The 21,152-nt window shown below is 39.7% G+C and overlaps 1 protein-coding gene across 7 annotated transcripts in view; it reads left to right on the top strand.

The window, feature by feature from the left end:
• UGT8 (UDP glycosyltransferase 8) overlaps nt 1-21,152 on the top strand; it is a 133,248-nt gene that overhangs the window by 76,384 nt on the left and 35,712 nt on the right. For all 7 annotated transcript variants that reach the window (XM_044224153.1, XM_044224152.1, XM_044224150.1 and 4 more), the window contains one exon: nt 2,801-3,624. In XM_044224153.1, coding sequence (XP_044080088.1) covers nt 2,803-3,624 — 822 coding nt within the window. In that variant the 5' untranslated portion in view covers nt 2,801-2,802. The remainder of the gene's footprint in view (nt 1-2,800; nt 3,625-21,152) is intronic.

The raw sequence follows: 21,152 nt of genomic DNA, 5'->3' as shown, positions 1-21,152 counted from the left end.
TTCTAAATATTTTCTCCCAGTCTGCAGCTTGTCTTCTCATTCTCTTAACATTATCTTTCTCAGAGCAGAAGTTTTTAATATTCAGCTCCAGCTTGTCAGTAGACATACTCTGATAAGTCTGGACTAGCAAGAAGCTCACCGTTTGTTGGTAGTTGTGTTAGTCATTCTGTTTTCCACCACAGTGGTGTTTGTGAGATTAAAGTGCTATTGTAGTCCTTCATAATTAATTTTGAATTGAACAACAGAATAACACACTTGAACAAACGATGCTTCTTTATTGTTAATCACTGTTTTTTCATGAAGACCTAGTAGACATTCTTTTAAAAGATATTTTGTCACACAGATACTGGTATGTTTATATCGTTACTTTTAGAATCCATATATACAGAATGTATGCACTTTTTCTAACCTTATATTAGTATTGTATAGCCACTAGTACTAAATTAATTTAGCCATATGTTAAAATGTAAAATTCAGTTCCTCGATCACACTACACTTTAGCTGCTCAATGCTGGATGGTGGGGATCTAGAACATTTTCATATTTGCAGAAAGCTCTATTGAACAATGGTGTTCTTGAACACAAGTAGTTGTGCATTAAAAAAAATTCCTGTAGGGCGCCTGGGTGGCTCAGTGGGTTAAGCCGCTGCCTTCGGCTCAGGTCATGATCTCAGGGTCCTGGGATCGAGGCCCGCATCGGGCTCTCTGCTCAGCGGGGAGCCTGCTTCCTCCTCTCTCTCTCTGCCTGCCTCTCTGCCTGCTTGTGATATCTCTCTGTCAAATAAATAAATAAAATCTTTAAAAAAAAAATTCCTGTAAATTTTTTTACTTTGTAGTAATTACTGAATTAAAATATTAAAATGAAAAAGGAAGAATAGAATAAAAAGCTCAGTGAAAGGATTTGTTTCCCTACTGTTATTTTTGGTTTTGTGTCTTAGCCATTTATGATAGATAAAGCAATGGTTTTAACTGTAGCTGAATGAACTGTGTGTTCACTGCTCAGCCAGATGCAAAACCCAGTGGGAGGAGCAGTTCAACGAACCAGTCTGTCTTTGTGGACATGCAAACAGTGACAGGTAGTATTAATCACAGACCCAGACTCTAGCTTCTGCAATAACCATGTTTGCATAAATCTCATTCCTAGAACTAAGAACAAGTCTTCTGAGAATCCCTGATTTTTAATTCCTTGGGATTGGAAGGCTGCACCAGAGACACAATAGACACACAGTACAATAGAATAAAGGCCTGGAAAATTTCCTCCAAGAATGGCTATTTTTTCTTTACTGAACTTGTAATTATTGAATAAACTTACTTGATTGTTATAGGAATAGTGTTTTCTCCAAATTTATTTTTTAAAGCCCTCATTTAATTCAAGCAACATTTAGCATAGGCTCTTACATGCTTACAATGTGCTTTACTTATGTTTATTCTTATTGGTATAGTGTCAGCTCATCTAGAAATAGTTTGAAAATTTCCTTGGAGTGAGAGAGGTAAAAGGCACCTGGAAATAGAACATATTTCGTAGTTTAATCTTGATATTGGAAGAATCTATCATTTGCCTGCTATTGATGTCCTTTTTTGTTTTTTTAAGGTTGCTTGCAGTGTTTGAATGTTGGGAAGGTATAGTTGCTAAAGCTGCATTTAGATGGTGGGAATTTGTACTAGGAGGGTGGTTAATACATGATAATGAGTAACAGTAGATACTGGTTTGGTGATGTGCATATAAATCTATTTTAACTGTTCTTTTGAGTAAAAAGATCCAGTTTGCATAGGTAACTGTTGTTTAGATCTTTGCTGTTCTTGGAGGCTAATTTAGAGCGTAAGTAAAAACTATCCTGGGTTAGGTAGAGGGAGGTGGCACACTGTAGAGGCCCCATAGGTAGGACATGTATTTCTAAAAAATGACAGGGGATAACTAACTATTGTACCTAGTCTGCTATCATGAAAGGGTAGGAAAAGTGATGGGTGCCATCATCTGTCTTGCCCTCTGCACCTGAGTTAGAGATACAACACAAGGGAAGTGTGGTTCTGGGATACATTCGTCATCATCACTTCTTCCATAAGCATTTACAGAGATCCGGTTAAGGGTCTTGAATTTTTCTATTGAAAGTTTCTCATTTAATTCCCTGAAATGAATTGGCACATTAATAGAGGTTATGTAAATAAAAACTGCCAGGGTACATAAGCATATTTGGGTAAAGGGGAAATTCACATTAAAGATAATTTTTCCTGTAGAAAAAAGTCTTTTCTATAGGACTGTTACTTGAAAGGACTAATTTTTCAAACATAATCTTCCTTTGGTATGCTTTGGTGGTAATTGGGGATGTAACTTCTGTGGTAAGATGATTTAAAAAGAGATATACATGCTAATGCACCCAGATACCAAAAATCTTGTCTCTTCTGGAATTAACGGTTGACATTCAATTAAAAGATAAACAGATGTTTCATAGATAGAGGGATTATTCAAAGAAAAAAGATCTTTGGACATTCAATCTTAACAAATTTTTTTTCAGATATTCAAAACTGTAGTTCTCAAAAAAACAATCTAGTTCTCTGTTGTTGCTGCAGTGGTGTGCTCAGGAATGGATACGCTTTAAACGTATTTTGGTTTCTGCCAGCTTTGCTGTCAGTTCTCTACTTTAAAAAATTATCTTTCAAAAACAGGTAATTAGAACAAAATCAGGATGCTTTTACACAGACCAAGTATTGAATCATGAGCTACTTAAAAAAAAAGCCTCTGTGATTGTTTTGAATGGTAAGGATTATACCTTGTTTTAAGTCGTTTTCCGGTTTTCGTTTCAGCGATGAAGTCTTACACTCCGTATTTCATGCTCCTGTGGAGTGCTGTGGGGATAGCAAAGGCTGCCAAAATCATCATCGTGCCGCCAATTATGTTTGAAAGCCATATGTACATTTTCAAGACACTAGCCTCAGCCTTGCACGAGAGAGGACACCGCACAGTGTTTCTCCTCTCCGAAGGTAGAGACATCGCGCCATCTAATCATTACAGCCTCCAGCGATACCCAGGGATTTTTAACAGTACCACCTCGGATGCTTTCCTGCAGTCCAAAATGCGGAATATTTTCTCTGGGAGATTGACAGCAATCGAACTGTTTGACATACTGGATCACTATACCAAGAACTGTGATATGATGGTTGGCAACCGTGCCTTGATTCAGGGTCTGAAGAAGGAGAAGTTTGACCTGCTGCTGGTGGACCCCAATGACATGTGTGGGTTTGTGATAGCTCATCTTTTAGGGGTTAAATATGCTGTATTTTCAACTGGCCTTTGGTACCCAGCGGAAGTGGGTGCTCCCGCCCCATTAGCTTACGTCCCAGAGTTTAACTCACTCCTCACAGACCACATGAACTTGCTGCAAAGGATGAAAAATACCGGCGTTTACCTCATTTCCAGATTAGGGGTCAGCTTTCTGGTTCTTCCCAAATACGAAAGGATAATGCAGAAGTACAACCTGCTGCCGGAGAAGTCCATGTACGACTTGGTCCATGGGTCCAGTCTGTGGATGCTGTGTACAGATGTGGCGCTGGAGTTTCCAAGACCCACTCTGCCTAATGTTGTGTACGTAGGAGGAATCCTCACCAAACCGGCCAGCCCACTGCCAGAAGTAAGGTTTGCTGAACTCCTTGGTAATCTTTTCTAAACTGGAAGGTCAATTTGTTAGCTTTGATTTTTGGAGAGATGGGATTGGTTATCGTTGGCTAATAAGTATTGCTCCCAAAAGGAGCCAAAGTGGTGGCTAGAGCCTGTGGAGGTGGCTCCCTTGTGGATGCACCATGCCTGTGTGGCACGTTTCTGCTTTGGTGGAGCGTTTGTACAATGCTGAGAGGCCTTTCTGCCATATGGTCAATAGACGGGCTGGGAAATAGGCTTTTGATTAAGTACTAACTGTAGTATGTGAGGAGAATGAGTTAGATAGTTAGCTTTAATGAGCATAAGTGGTTTTGCTTTTAATTAAACACGGAGTTCACTCTCTTTATTCTCCCCCAGATAGCACAGTCTCCGGTCTCCGCGTCTAGATCAGGTTTGGTGAAGTCAAACAGAAGCCATGTGAAGAAAGGTTTCTTCTTTCAGAAGCCATAACCACTAGAAAGCTTATGTCCAACAATGAAAATGAGGCAGTCCCTTCTCTCAGACTCGGGAGCCAACTAATTTTTAGCAAACAGCTGTAACTATTTTAAAGAAATCCTGCCTCTTCGCGATTTCATTTCAAAGATGGAATTGACTGCCCTTTTTTTTTTTTTTAAAGATTTAATTTATTTATTTGACAGACAGAGATCACAAGCAGACAGAGGCAGGCAGAGAGAGAGAGAGGAAGGGAAGCAGTCTCCCCGCGGAGCAGAGATCCTGATGTGGGGCTCGATCCCAGGACCCCAGGATCATGACCTGAGCTGAAGGCAGAGGCCTTAACCCACTGAGCCACTCAGGTGCTCTGGAATTGACTGCCCTTTAACAAAACGCTGTCTCCTATCTAAGTCAAACCTAAATTCTTCTTCTGGTTGTGCTGTCAGTGAGTCTCTTGTATTCTCTTCTCCATCCTAGTTTGTTTTGTGTTAAGTAACTCAAACTCACAGGAGCCAAACTTGTGTATCTGTTGTTCTAGGGTTTTCTGACCTCAGGCTGTCTCTCTGGGTTTAATCTCAACATCTGATGGCATTTACCTGGAAGCAACAAGTTGTACTGTGATTTTGCTCATTATCGAAACTGTTTCTACTCTTGAAAATCTGAAAAGACAAAAAACACCTCCGCAAAATCTCTGGTCACTACATACCAAAAGATTTGTCAGGGCCTTGTTGAAGAGCAAATCCAGATTTTTTCATAGAGGCCTCAAATAAGGACAGTCACAGGGCAGAATGGAGAATTAATGTGATTGAAATATACAGCCTGTAGATTTTTCTCATCCTTTTGAAGTAAATTTAATAAAAAACACCTTTATTTTTTATTATAAAAAATACCTTTACATCACATGAGAAAAATAGAGCTTGCCGGATGTGGGGCTTTTTCCCCCGCCCCCTATCCCCAGCATTTCAAACTGCTGCAGTTAGTGGAGTCTGGGAGGGCTCCGCTCTCTGACGTCAACTGTAAAGGGTAGGAACTGATCTCAGCGTCTCTCAGCCATTCATGAATTTATCCAAGCCCATTTCAAATCCTTAACTGTTCTCTGCCAGAGTCACCATGTGATGTAGTAACTCCCCTTCCTAAAGTGAGCGAAAATCAGATTGAGAAGGAACTTCAACTCTAGCTGAACTTACTCTGAGTCATTCATAATGTTACACAGATCAGCCCTGTTCCCTCCAGGTCTTCCATTTTTTCCTCAACCAGCACCCTGCCCTTCTGTGTTGCTCCTTTTGGTTTCTTTTGGAGGCTGTCTCCCTTCTAGTGCTGGGATTGAAGAAGGAATGGATGATGAAAAGGAATGTTCTGACAAATTTTCAGTCCCTGTCCATTTGTCTTGAGGTTCAGTAACTTGACCTGCATAGCCTAAGTACAGAATAATACATTTTTTTGTATCCTCTAGCCTTCACTAAGATGCATAGCATGTGAGAATGCTTCTTTTTTTCCTATAACCCAACCTTATCTTTCCCCCGTAGATCCCTCTGCCAATTAGTTTCACTATTTTCTTTTACCCTTAAAGCATTTTTTTTTTTTTAAAGATTTTATTTTATTTATTAGAGAGAGAGAGTAAGAGAGAGGATGACAGAGGAGAAGGTCAGAAGGAGAAACAGACTCCCCACGGACCTGGGACCCCGATGTGAGACTACATTCCAGTACTCCAGGATCATGACCTGAGCGGAAGGCAGTTGCTTAACCAACTGAGCCACCCAGGTGTCCTTAAAATATCTTTTGAGTGGTTTTGGAGCCTTATGTAAGATTATTACTTAAAATGTTTTCTGAATTGTGTAATTCTAGTTTGATACTGACTTGACTTAACTTTTTGGGCTCCTTGTTCTTTTTTCCTCCGTGGGCTTTTTGTAATGATTCTCTTGAAAATGTGCTTTTTATTTACGGTGACCACTTTCGTTCTGCAGGTGAGGTCACACACACAGACACATACAAATATGGCATGTGCACGTGTTTGATGTGTAGATATAGATAAGTCTGTTGTTACCATTGAAAACATCTTAGGCCATAAATGTGAAGGACCATTTTCATTTCAGTATGCCATTTCCAAAGTTTTTCACCTTGGAATGTTTTGAAAGACAGGTGTCCTACCCTTTCAGATATTTCCTACTGTGCTGAGGCTTTATATGCTTAGGAACACATGTGTTCCTACTGGGATTTCTCTAGTAGTTTTGTCTGATACGATAAACTGTACCTCAGCATTATACAAGTTAATGAGTTTCTCAAATACCTGTATTATTTACAGGTCATGGTTGTGACACTAAAATAATAGGGCCTAGCAAGTGATGGTTGAGAACACATGAATCACTAATAACAGCTTAATTGTTAACTGCCTTGGTATCTTACACTGGGAATGGATTAGGTTTTCCAGATGTCTGGAAATGATTTCACAGTGGGATTTCATTTCAAAACCTGGGATGAAAGGGTACAGAAAATTTCTAAAAGACACTTTTTAGTAGCTTTCATAATGTTTGAGCCCAGAGAAACTCTAGAGAGCATCTAGTTCAGTTTCATTAATTTAGTTTACGCCCCCCAACATAAATAGTCCATTCATGTGTCACATAGGAGATTCAGAGACTTTGGATGTCTCATCCAAGGCCATTAAGCTAGTTTGTGACATAGCCAAGTAAAATGTGGATTATTTTGCTATGAATGGATATTTTGTCAAGATGCCTACATCTCTCATTACTCATATCACCCATTTACACGTTTATAGTGTATACAAAATTGTGCAGAAACAAATATTTTTCAGTTCTTTCTTTGATATCTCAAAGATTATGAGGACTTAATGTGAGAGTCAAATTTTAAATCATGCATATTCTCACTTATGCTTTAGAAAGTTAATAATAGCAATCACCAGAATCCAAATGCTTTTGATTACCAGGTATTGTCTTGTCATAAAGTGAAGCAGTTGTGTGCCTTAATAATACAGTCATTTTAAAATGCGTGTTAGCAGTGTGCCTAACGTATCATACTATTTACTACCTGAGTGCCTAGAGTGTGAGTCTTTAAAATGTGTCAGTGGAGAAGAGGTCTGGGTTGGATCATGAGTACTTCATCATTGCGGGGTGGCAGAGAACATGAAGACACATTTCTTTTGCGGGGCGCCTGGGTGGCTCAGTGGGTTAAGCCACTGCCTTCGGCTCAGGTCATGATCTCAGGGTCCTGGGATCGAGTCCCGCATCGGGCTCTCTGCTCGGCAGGGAGCCTGCTTCCTCCTCTCTCTCTCTGCCTGCCTCTCTGCCTACTTGTGATCTTTCTCTGTCAAATAAATAAAATCTTAAAAAAAAACCAAACAAAAACACTTTTGCCTCTGCCAGGAAGGAGGTCTGTAAACAGATCCTATTTGACTAGGTCCTTTAAATGTTAAATGTGAATGAAATAATATCTAATAGAGAGCCATTGTAGCTTTTAGCAGTTTTATTAGGGGGGGAATAATAACACAACTAAAGACTAGTACATTTACTTAAGGAGTCTATTAATTTTTAAGAATAATGTTTTCAGGTGATAATTTTTAAAATACTTCTCATTGACCAAAATGGCATAACCCTGCCAGGCAGCTGATCTCTCCCACTTCCTGCTTCTACAGCCCCAAATTATTTTTGCACTTAATAGATTGTACTTTAACTATCAGTTTTTCACATGGCTCTCTCCCTAACTAGAGTGTGGATGCCTCAAAGGGGATCCTCTACTTATTCATCTTGGTACCCTGAGTATCTGGAAAATGGTAGGAATTCAATGAATGTTTAAGATTAAATGAACTGCATCAAGTAGAAATAGTTGCCCAAAAAATAGGTTTCAGCTAGTACAGCAATGTTAATATTATGGCTATTATCTGCTTATTTCAAATTTATGTCCACATACCATCCCAGCCACTAAGCAATTAAACATTCCAGGCTAAGTTATTTTAATGAATTAGAATTGCTACATAATATTATTGATATTGGCAGAAGGTCATCATACATTACTCAGCTGGTGATCTAAATGGTCCCTTCTGTATTCCGGATGTGCATATACCAGGGTCAGTAGTATAAATTAGTCCGGCTGTTGCGTCTTGAAAGATGTTTTGGGGTGATGAGGTACTCATTTGGTACACCTACTTCCCAGGTGCTTTATTGCTGGGCTGGTAGTATAAAGGGCAACTTCATTTCATCTCCGGTGCAGACATTTTTAATTGAGGGAAAACAGTCTTGGGGAGGGAGACAGATAAGAGATAAACAGAGATAAGAAAGAGCACGAGGCCAAGGACGGGGTCATGAAATCTCACTGTTTCTCATTTTGTTATTGCCAAAACTCCCTCATAGAGAAAGGTTTTAGGGAGAATGAGACATTGAACAGCGGATTCATTAACTTATTGTGAGCGGATCAGGTTATGAGAAGAATAACACAGGGGAGCTAAACAATGGCTTTCTGTGTTCAGTTTTTATTGATTCGCCTGGAAGCCATTACTTACTGTTACATATGGTAGTGGAAAGCGGACTTCCCCAATAATGAATGAAGTGTCTAGGCTGAGAAATGGGACCAGAGTCGCAGGGGCTGACAGACTTGATCCAGGATTACAGCAGATGTGGAAAATTAAGGCCGTTTTAATATTGTGTAACATACAGATTTTGTTATCGTGAAATGTAAAGCTAGAGATAGGATTAAAACCATTGTAACGGATTGATTAAACTGTCCACTTTTAAATAAGTGTCACTTAATTAAAATATTTATCTTTCATATCTGGTTCCTTATTTTGAATACCATCACTCACAAAGAACTTCGTAAAATGTTTTCATCTATAGAGTACTGCTGTGCTGTTGGTAGCTATGTGGGAAATCAGAAAATTGATAACACTAATGTTTGGATGAGACTAATGATTTCATTCTCATGACTAATTCTGAGCTTAAATATTCACTACAGCGTGGTAGCTGGGCAGAGATGATTGATTCAGTGGGATTCAGTGGGAGCTCATTAATGTAAGATGTTGTTGCAGATATTTCTTGCAGAAGTTTTACAGGTTGATCATATATTTTGTCTTTATTTTCTGGTGAGAAACCAGATTACCCTGCTAAATGAATCTGTCCAGGAAGTAACTTGGACACTGTCAGAACCATTAGTAACTTACTGTTGAGCTCACTGATAGGATAATTTCCTGAGCAGCCCTGGAGTGTTAAGTAGCTTATCAGTTGCTTCTGTAAGCATTATGGGTTTACAGAGGTTCCCTGATATGATAGGAGACCGAATCATAATTGAAGTTGCAGAGTCTGATAGGATTTTTAAACACCTTCCTTCCTCCCTCTGCTCTTAGGTATTTAAGCTTTAGGGTACCCTATAGAATTGTTCATTTAGATATTAACTCAAACACTGGCCAGGTCAAGGGAAATATTTTTAACCGCTCACCTTTACAAATTATAATTTTCATCATTAAATGGCTGTTGGTACTTAGGTTTTTGGTATGATACTTACCGCGAATGCTCTCATTCTAAACTAAACAGTTCTGTTTTTGAAATTAAAATCTCCGCTGTCAATGGAGTTTGCCAGACCAACTCCTGAGTGCAGATTTTTTTTTTTTTTAAGATTTTATTTATTTATTTGACAGAGAGAAATCACAAGTAGATGGAGAGGCAGGCAGAGAGAGAGAGAAAGCAGGCTCCCAGCTGAGCAGAGAGCCCGATGCGGGACTCGATCCCAGGACCCTGAGATCATGACCTGAGCCGAAGGCAGCGGCTTAACCCACTGAGCCACCCAGGCGCCCCTGAGTGCAGATTTTGACAGAGAGCACGGAGCTTCTCAAGAGTCAGTGTCACTGGAGACAAACTACCTAATTCATAGTTTTGTTGATGGAATTTTTTAATACCAACTTTCCAGGAGCATGTGGCAGAAGTAGCAAAGTAGAAAAACATGGGCTTTTTCAGCCAAATGGTCTTGACCCTTAATCTTGGCCTTCATAGGACTCTGGGATGAGGGAGTCGGCCTCCTTAAAGGGAGGATGGCAGTGCTTACCTCGGAGGGGTTGGTAGAGGAGAGCGGAGAGCCGCGGCAGTAGTTGGTGGTGGTGCTTGTTGTTTTATTGTTCCAGTAACTCTTACCAGTTAAGATGAGCTCTCATTACTGAATCACTTTCTCGCTTGCTGTTTTCCACATGGCAAATAGCATGGTTTCAGGGGCGAGGGAGGGATGCGGAGGAAGTCTCTGTGGCTTTTCCTCTACTTATTTTACGGATTGGCACTGGGTCCTTCTACTTCCTCTCTTGGGGATGTTTATTTCTCTTTTCTTCATCCTCTCTCTCATCCTCTTTCCCACAGAAATAGAAGGATGATAACATGACCAGTGAGATGCGTAGACATTAGTCCATCTGACTTGGAACAAATTAGCAGAAGCAGACAGGTGTCTTTCTCAAGGGTGAGAGAATTTTGGGAATAGCTTCATGGTACTTGGAGAATACTGGCTTCTTCAGGCTTAGTGATACTGTCTCTGGTTTTTCAGTCTTTTACATGGAGGAGCTGGGACTCAAGCCCCTGTTCGGCCAGCTCTACCCCTGTCCGTTTTCCTATTTCTGAGCTTTCCATTCCTAAAGGTGCTTAGGGCAGATAAATAACTGCCTGCCTTCTAGCCAGAGACTCTCCTCACATTCTCCTCCACAGTCAGACCCTGTTAGATTAGATAACTTAGAAACCTACAAAAGTATATAAATAAATATTTTTTTTTAAAAAAAGATTTTATTTATTCGCTGGGCAGAGAGATCACAAGCAGGCAGAGAGGCAGGCAGAGAGAGAGAGGAGGAAGCAGGCTCCCCGCTGAGCAGAGAGCCCGATGTGGGACTCGATCCCAGGACCCCGAGACCATGACCCGAGCCGAAGGCAGCGGCCCAACCCACTGAGCCACCCAGGCGCCCCTATAAATAAATAAATTTAAGTTTTTTTCCCAAGATCTATAATGCAGACTCAGCAACCAACCCCAATCTTGATCTTGACTTCTTTCTATGTCTCTGTATCTTGCCCCACTTGTATTTACTCTTTTCAGGATTGTTCATATGAGAGTGCCATGACATTCTTGTTAAAACAGGGGTTGTAGGGCCAGTTAGTGGGTCTGGGGTAGGCATTCTAATTTATGACAAGTTCCCCAGTGATGCTGATGCTGCTGGTCTGGGGCCAACCATACTTTGTAGACAAGCTGTGTGATCTCTAGATTTTAATTATATTATGTAACGTGCTTTGCTTGAGAATCTTCTTGTTTTCTGATCATTATAGTTTTCTCTCTTCTAGACAATTATTTTCAGTGTAAATTGTGTATGCATGTGTATTTCAATAACTAGAAAATCCTGGATTCCAGTGTACATTTGGCGAGCATATTATTTTACCCCTCTGTGTTGTGAAATTACAGGCTGCTGTTGAATTATCAGTCACTGCTTTAAGATACAGTCCTAAATAGAATGTTTCTGTGCAGCCATGTTAATAATAGGTAAGGTTTTCAGAACTAATACCCTCAGCTCTTTTCCCTGTTTTCATTCATCTCCACTATTTTTTTTCTTTACAACATTCTAAAAATATTCTGTCTCAGTGATATACAGAATTTGACCAAAGCAGGTTGTGGTTTTGTTTTGTTTCGTTTTATTTTACTTATCTAATTTCTTTTTTTTTTTTTTAAAGATTTTATTTATTTATTTGACAGAGATCTCAAGTAGGCAGAGAGGCAGGCAGAGAGAGAGGAGGAAGCAGGCTCCCTGCTGAGCAGTGAGCCCTATGCAGGGTTTGATCCCAGGACCCTGGGATAATGACCTGAGCCGAAGGCAGAGACTTTAACCCACTGAGCCACCCAGGTGCCCCTTTATCTAATTTTTAATTAGGCTTTATGCTTAGTGTGAAGACCAGCATGGGGCTTGAACTCACAACCCTGATCAAGACAAGTTAAGAGCAAGAGTCAGATGTTCAACTGACTGAGCCACCAGGCCCCCTAAGCAAGATACGATTTTAAAGTCATAAGATATAAATGCCTGTTTTTAAAAGTTGAAGGAGTTATATGCCAAACTAATATTTTTTCTTACTTGTGATCTTATATCCAAAATTTAGTAGCCAGCAGAATGCCATGTACTCTATACAGCATTCTATAAATATTCACTACCCATTGTTGACATACTATAAATACAAAGTATGAGAAAGGATTTATTTTTTAGTGTCCAGTTTTTGTATCCGCTTGCTTACTCAGGAAATGTTTTTATGCTGTGAGACCCACTTTGTCTTTTTACTTTGAGGGCATCTCTCATAAATTACAAATCCTGAACATGTACTTACACAAAATACTGGTCCCTGTCTGATATGCCCAGAGTTGACCTGGGACAGAGAGCTGCTTTGTGATGGGTATTTTTGTAGCAAGAAAACAGGATTAACAGCCAAAGAGAAATAGGCACTGAAGTCATGGGATAGTTTTTCGGGCACTTCTTAATCCAGGGTGGGCTCTGATTCTGTCTGAAATCAAAGTGGTACAGGAAACTCCTCCTTACATAGTGCCAGTGAAAGATCACTTCACAAAGCACAGGGGAGCGGACTGCAGGGTGCTCATAATGCCTGCTCTCCCTCTGTCGTCTGTTCTCAGCCATGGAACTGGGCACCAAAATAAAAATGACGGAACTCTGCAGACCAGAACCCTGGGTATTTGTGGAAGAAGGCCTGTTTTGTTAAACCTTAGATGCAAAGCAGTGATAGCCCCTGAGACCCTCTGTACAGTCAGACACAATTGCACTACCAGAAAGGGATACACGTACCTCCACCATTTTTTCTTTTGGATTTCTGTCAAGGTGTATTTTTGTAAAGCAACATTATAGAGACCACTTTTAGTAGAAGGTGCAAGAATTCTGTCAGTATAAATATAATAGTCTGTTAATAGAGCGTGCATTCCCATGAGTGCATATGAGATGAAGGTTCTATGAGGAATGAAAGTGAGAGAAAAAGAAAGAGGAGCACACAGAGAGGCATGTCTTCCTTTTTCCTAAAAAGTTTACTTAAGAGAAGAGTACCTGTTCAAAGGGGCATTTACATATAATTAGATTTTTCATATGGTGGCTTTTTGACCGGGTAGCTTTTCAGGATGGTTACGGTTTTCAGATGCAGGAGGAGAAACTTTATGCCATTTTGAAGATATTACTTGTTTCCCCTTGATTTTCTTCTGCTTTTTTCCCTAAATATAAGATAGCGTAAAAATAAACTTAATCAAAGTAAGCTGACGTGATTTTATACTTCTTTGACTATAACAAGTATTTAATTAATGTCATTTGAATTGTTTTATACTTAATTAGAGCTAGAGGAGTTCTTTTAAAAGCAGTTGAAAATATTTATTTGCATAGATCTTTAAGAAGAACACTAGGTTCTAAAAAACCAAAAACCTTTCAGAAAGAGAAATGGAAGAAGCAAAATTTAAGAGCAGGGCTCCTAGTGCATCTTTTTTTTTTTTTGAGAAAGAGCATGTGTAAGAGAGCATTAGTTGCAGGGGGAGGAGAGAAAGAATCTCAGGCAGACATCCTGCTGAGCACACAGCCTGATGCAGGGCTCATCTCTGGGCTCGAACGTTCCCTGAGATCGTGACCTGAGCAGAAATCAAGAGTCAGATACTTAACTGACTGAGCCCCTCCAGGGGCATTTTTTTTTTTTAAGATTTTATTTATTTATTTGACAGAGAGCACAAGCAGGCAGAGTAGCAGGCAGAGGGAGAGAGAGAAGCAGGCTCCCTGCTGATCAAAGAGCTCGATGTGGGACTTGATTCCAGAACCCTGGGATCATGACTTGAGCCCAAGACAGCCACTTAACCGACTGAGCCACCCAGGCATCCCAGGTTCATCTTTTATATCCCACCCACTAACATAGCTAGTGCACAGCACTCCTCACGTATAGGCCTTAATACATGTATATAAAATGTATTTTTTTAAAATTAATGTAATTTCTAGTTGTAAAAGCCAGTGTATTTGCCCAATTTATTTTGCAAAAATTGTTCTTATCCTATAGAATCCCAGAGCTTTTATCAGTGAAAAACAGCTCAAGTGACCAGATAAATATTACTAAAACTTTGAGGCTAACCAAGTAACTTAACATTTTCAGGCCATCATGAGGGCAAAGCCAGCTTGACATTGTAGAACTTTTTCATGGGTGGGGCAGTGAGAAGCCTTTGCATATGGCAAAGGGATGGCCATTCATGAAAGGGATAGATAGCTATTTTGTTACACAGCCAGTGCATATTTCTTTTTTCTTTTTTTTTTTTAAGATTTTATTTACGTCTTTGACAGAGATCACAAGTAGGCAGAGAGAGTGAGAGGAGGAAGCAGGCTCCCCACCAAGCAGAGAGCCCGATGTAGGGCTCGATCCCAGGACCCTGAGATCATGACCTGAGCCGAAGGCAGATGCTTTAACCCACTGAGCCACCCAGGCGCCCCTGCGTATTTCTTGAGAGCCTAAAATGTACCAGGCACTGGGCTAGCGATATTAAGTGCAAGTCCCAGTTTCTCTGTTTGTGCTACTTAGACTGTAAGTGATTAAAAAGATGTAAATAAATGAATAAGATCCATAATTGCATCACTAACATGTTGTGAAGGAAACCCACCCTGAGATCATGCATTGATAGAGAATGCATTGATAGGGTGCATTGATAGAGAAGAAGGAGTCTTCTTAGGAGATTAAGTGGGGTCTTTTGAGACGTTGGAGCCAGCCATGAAAGGATAATATTTCTGACAGTGAACGCAGCATCCCAAGGTACCTTTTGAAACCCTAAGAAAGTTCCATGAGGCTGGGCTGAAGGCAAGGGACTAGGGCAGGGTGGCTCAGGGAAATACTGACCGTTGAGCAGAGACCATCTCACAGAAGGCCTTAGAGGCTCTAAGGGATTTGGGTTTTATTCAGTGAGTTTAACTATGACTGGATTTGCTTTTAGAAAGAATTGCTCTGGTTGCTTTGTGGAGAAATACTGTTAGAAGGGGAGAGAGAAGACAGGAAGACCAGTTGAGTGAATGTTGCATTCACTGGGGAGAGAGGTGGGCTGGTGAAAGGAGGGATGGTTCCAAGTATATTTGGGAGGTAAAATTAACTGGAGTGGAATTGGGTGAAGGAAATTTCAAGAGAACAGCAGGTTTCCTGCTTGAGTAACTGGTAGAAGGCATTTTCTTAATGGTGAAGACTGATGGATGAGTGGGGTTTTGAAAGAAAAGGCTCCATTCAGTTGGGACATACTGAATTTGAGAAACCGGGGATCTATGAGTACAAATACCAAATTTTTCAAATATGAGCACAGAGTTGATAGGAAAGGTCAGGGCTGGGTATTCAGATGTGGGGGTTATCTTCCAAGAGACTGATCTAAGACAGTGGGAACGAATGAAATTCCTTAGAGAGGTATGGAAAGAAAGGAGGACTTGAGTTCGAGCCAACCACACTCAACCATGTAGAGGCTTGTAAAGTAAGACAAGTCTTCAAGAGCTGTGGGAAGTGGAGTATCCAGGAAGAAGTGGTGTTTTAGAATCTAAGAAAAAAGTGTTTCAAGAAGGAGCAGCCCACTAGTTATCACTGTTGCTGAATTAGGTTTCCTTGGTGTTAGTTGGGAACATATACAGGTGGTCCTAGGTCACTGGACAATATTGGCGGTTTTCTGAGTAGATAAATAGCAACAGAACATTAGATTTAGGCTCTCCTTTAACATCCTCTTACATCTCCGTCAGTCCACTGGTTGAAAGAGTGCTCACTAGGAACCGGGAGAGTATATATAGCCAAGGTCTCCAGTGGGGTTCTTGGAAAGATCACTTTATCTTTCTGGGTCCCAGTTTCTTTATTAGTAATAAATTGTGGTCAGGTCAGTGGGTGGGGATTGGATTAGTTTTTTGTTTGTTTGTTTGTTTGTTTTCTTCCACTTCAGTGATGGTGTGAAATAGAACGTTTTGAGCACCATACATTAAAATACATACATTAAAACAGTTTATATTCTTAAAACATTTTTATTTCTGGTGTAGTTCTGTTGACAGAACCAAAGTCAAGCAGACCTCTCTGTGTAGGTGTGATCTTAGTATTGGCTTAATGAAGGTGGAGGCTCATAGAGGATGGACAGGGTTAGTTATAGAAAAGGATTTTTACAATTTATATGTAGTGAAACTTTGTTTTTCTAGTAAATCATAGCAATCATTAGAAATATTATTAAGATAAGTAGTTTTTGACTTATAAACAATTTATGATTAAAAACGCAAACCATCATTTGGTTTTATTTTATACAATACAGAAAGTATATTTTTTTCAGAGAATATAGTTAAAGTACCACTTTTATTGAACAGTTTTTTTTCTTGAACTGTAATCTTAAGGAGAATTTTAAGACACATCAAACCATATACATAATTTGGTTTCTTCTCACTTGAAAAATTCTTTCAGCTTTTTATGATAGATAGTCTGTGAGTACATTTTGCAAAATGTGTTTCTTCTGAAAGGCAAAAATTGAAATAGGAAATGCTTAAAGCCTTTGGAAATTGGATTTCATTTTGGTAAAGTTCATAGTTAGTTGAATTTTATATAGAGTAGTAAAAAAGAAGGGAACTCGCTCCCTGTGCTGCCAAAGCTCAGAGGTGTAAAACCTTGGCTTGGTTAGAAATACATAAGATTGAGGGGCGCCTGGGTGGCTCAGTGGGTTAAGCTGCTGCCTTCGGTTCAGGTCATGATCCCAGGGTCCTGGGATCAAGTCCCGCATCCGGCTCTCTGCTCAGCAGGGAGCCTGCTTCCCTCTCTCTCTCTCTGCCTGCCTCTCCGTCTACTTGTGATTTCTCTCTGTCAAATAAATAAATAAAATCTTTAAAAAAAAAAAAAAAAGAAATACATAAGATTGAGAATAACCAGTCATCTGAGACATGTAATACTAACCTGTCTATTACTGTGCCTACCAAACAATGCATTTTTTTGTTGTTTTTTTAAACTTAGAGTTATTTTGGTTAAGCCTTAGGTAATTTGCTTCATAAATAAAACTTTAAATGAGATCTACTTATACGATTTTTACCATTTAAAGGGTAGAAATTTATACTGACACATGTAATTTGGATCACTTTTCTATTATGAAGATAGAAAAATCTCCATCATTTTTAGCTATTTAGAAGTGTTAGGTGTTTTCAGGAAGAAAGCAAAGTAGAGAGGGAAATCATTTATATACTAGACAATGCACAACTTTTTTTCAGGTGAACGCAGAAAAGTTCATTTTTTTGTCAAAAAGTATATGGGTTTCTTAGAATAATGTTTGAATGCAGATAGTTAAGTTTATCTCTCTAGACTTGCTTAGTAATAAAGTTAAGATCTTTTTTTTAAAAATAAAGATGATTTAATGGAGCTCCGTACATAATACGTAATAATGTGAGGTCGACCAGTCGATGACTTAGGCTAGGCTTACATTCTTTTAGTCCAAAGAGCTTTTCAGCAGAATCGACGAATACTACATAGCTATTAGCTTTATTAACATGTTATGTATAATTGCTGTTTATATTGATAACTTTCCTTCTTTCAGCTGAATAGGGCCTCAAAAGTTTTTTATCCAGTATTTGAGTACTTTTGTTTTTCCTCTTTTAAAAAGTCAGTATTAGGCACTACTGGTTACTACCAGCTGAAGCCTCACACAGCTGTGTATTTAGCATTTAATCATGCTAAGAATTGCTAATTAGAACATCAAACTGGACAAAGCGTACCCAGTGGAGTTGATACAATACCATTTTTGTTCGAAAAACATAAATAAATAATCTTTACACATTACTGGTTTCATTAATAAGCATTTGTGTCGAGTATGTAAAGCAGGCAATCTTTAAGAAAATGTTTTAACCTGCTAGGAATAATTTAGCAATATCATCCTTTCATCAGGATACATAATCTCTCTAAAATAATGGCCAGCTTAGTAAAAAATGTCCAGTTTACATGTGGCCTTTCTATTTCTCTTTCTGTTCTTCCCTTTCCTCTTTCTGCTCCCGTTCAGCAACTGCCCCCAACCAGCCTGACTGCCCCCACCCCGCGAGCCCCCCAACACACAGAAACTTTGTTCTGCTCTTTTCCCCTCTGCTTTGTTTTATGCCTGATCTAAACCCTGGTGCCAGGAACCCTTCTTTTTTTTTTTAAGATTTTATTTGTTTATTTGACAGAGATCACAAGTAGACAGAGAAGCAGGCAGAGAGAGAGAGAGAGGGAAGCAGGCTCCCTGCTGAGCAGAGAGCCCAATGCGGGACTTGATCCCAGGACCCTGAGATCATGACCTGAGCCGAAGGCAGCGGCTTAACCCACTGAGCCACCCAGGGGCCCAACCACGAACCCTTCTGTAACACCTCAGTCCCTTACCGTGGCTCCGACTGCCTTATATTCCAAAAGCCCAAGCCCCATCTCCTTTTCTTTTATTAAACTACCTTGTTCCTAAATAATCAGATGCAGTGAGCTGAAGCAAAGGTCAGGTCTAAGAAATTTGTTTAGTGCTGTGTTAATGGCCGATAGCAACGTAACGTATTACCTTTCTAGGAGTAGTGAATATTTTATACTGAAATCGGAGGTCTAGTGACAGTACGACGTAAGTGAGAAGAATCAATACCAGTAGCGTAATTAGTCTGGTTAGTAAAAGGCAGAGGCGAACAGGCCCAGGGGATGGGGACCACACTCTGGGTATCTTTCCTATCAGCTCCTGTTGCTCACTCATACGGGGGATTATGCTCTGAAGGGTTCAGACTGTTTCCCGGAAGGAGAAAACGCAGCATTTTTCGTTTGCCACCTTTCGGTCTCACAGTCATTGTGAGTTCAGCGGTAACAGGACTGTTAGCAGGCCTGACATGGTGCTGGGATTAGGCATGCTTAACCTGACTTCCCCCTTCTCTGGTTTGGGGATTAAATAGGCCAGACGAGGAATAATACTACATTGAGAAGCTAAGGTGTGCAGAAAATCTTCAAATACTTTTTGAGTGTTTAAATGGCACAGATTTTGTTGAAAATGTTTCCCCATTTCATCCTTCTCCAACACGCGTTTGCGGAAGTACTGAGGTTGTGGTCACCTGAAATTCCACAAGCGCACCCTTCTGGTCGTGTTGCTGTTGTTCGTGACCTTCGTAGACTACCTCTGCTCCACTGACTCACGTGATCACACCTGTGTCCCTGCATAGCACGAGTGGCCTGGGATTCGAGAGACAGGAGTGTGAGTCCCATATCTGCCCCTTGCTAGCTTTGTCATCACGACGACTGCCCACAAGAATTTCTCAGGGGCTGTTTTCTTATTTGTAAAAGGAGAAGATCTTTGCTTATATAAAAAATGTTCACTAAAGATCAGTTTAAATAATATTTGTAAGGACCTGTGAATTACAGAGTGTTACATTAAAGTAGAGGATATTGAAGTATGTGGGGACTATATCTTATGAATTTTAAAAGATGTGTCGTTGACCTAAAGTGAGCTGCGTTTTTAAGAGAACATTTAGTGGAGATCGGAGTTTAGGTGCCGTTTTTTCTGCTAACTCCAGTTACAAACAGGCTTTTTTTCTGGCAGTCTCATTTATCTGGATGCCAACCAAGAGCTAGAAAAGCAAGTCAAAAAGACATTTGAGAAGCCAAAATAAATGACCAGATGTCCAGGAACTCAAGTTTGTATACTTGACTCACAGTAGATACCTTTAGGTTTTGTCCATCCCAAGTTCATTTACTCTAATTATGTACCTATGAAACAGCTTGGTTAAAGGTCACCAGTGTTCTGGCAAAGCTGGCGGCTGCCCAGCACGAGGCCAGGCTCCAGGATTCCTCTCCTCTTGGGCCACTTTTTTTTTTTTTTTTTTTTTTAATAAAATTAAGTTTACAAATTTTTTTTTTTCTTTGCAAAGTAATTTCAGAATGTTGAGAAATAACAAGCTCTGCTTACACATTTAAAATACAGTTTTTAAACTAATCTCTGTGACCAATGTGGGGCTTGAACTCACCACCCCAAGATCTAGAGTAGCAAGTTCTATCAACTGAATCAGTCAGATGCCCCTAGATTGATTTTTAATTCATGCTTTCAGTAAAAGTAACTTTGGAAAGCTCAGTACTAGCTTTTAAATGACAGATGTATAAATGATACAAAATCACACTATTTGGGAATGTTCTAGACCTTGGAAAATTTTGACCTGATGCCCTTATTTTATGAAATCGGGGGCTAAAGTGCATCTGCTGAAGATCTTAAAAGGCGAGAAACCAAGATGAAGAGTTGCCTGGGGGTGCCTGCCTGGCTCAGTCATGCGACTCTTGATGTCTTTCTGGGTTGTGGGTTCAAGCCCCATATTGGGTATAGAGATTACTAAAAAATGAACACATTAAAAAAAAAAGAAAAGAAACACCTTGGTTATTTTATTCTCAAGCCTGCTGAAGATTAAAAGAGCAAACAAATTTCTGAGATAGGCATGCTGAAAACAGTGAAAAGTGGCAGTTAATAACGTGACAGAAAAAGGAGACCCTTCTGAAATAGCCATAGGAAGAGTATAGCATAGCCCTCTGGGGCCGTTAGTGTAGACACTGAGGATGTCTCTCTGTAACAGTGACACAAAATATAATTGGAACCATGTGTTGTATATTCTTTGTGTAATCAAGGACAGAAACGCATAGAGCCTGTTATAACTAACAATAGGCCTTAGATACCATGTAAACCGAAGGACCCAGAACGATGCAGTTCCCAACAGGCTTCAGATGTATTTGTACTTAGGTTAAGGGATTCAGAAACACTTCATGGAGATAGGCCCAGTTTATTCATTTGCAAAATGAAGAGTGGACTAAAATAACTGCTGGAGTTACAGGCCCAAATATGTTAACTCATATACCCTTTCTATCAGGTTAATACTACATCTTAAAACTCTGTCAGATTTCTTAAAACCAATTTTCCAATAGAATACAAACAATATAGATCTAGAATGACATGTGGTACTTGCTTTATTCACTTAAAAACATCAAAAATGCTTTTGTCATTATGATCTGACCATAAAATTAGACTTAGAAATTTTTAGGTCATATTCATTTATTTAACAACTATGCGTTGAGTGCTTGCCTAAATCCA

This window comes from Neovison vison, chromosome 11 (assembly GCF_020171115.1).
Source record: "Neovison vison isolate M4711 chromosome 11, ASM_NN_V1, whole genome shotgun sequence".
Classification (NCBI taxonomy): domain Eukaryota; kingdom Metazoa; phylum Chordata; class Mammalia; order Carnivora; family Mustelidae; genus Neogale; species Neogale vison.
The sequence above is the reverse complement of the archived record's forward strand: the minus strand, read 5'-3'. Positions and strand labels throughout refer to the sequence as shown.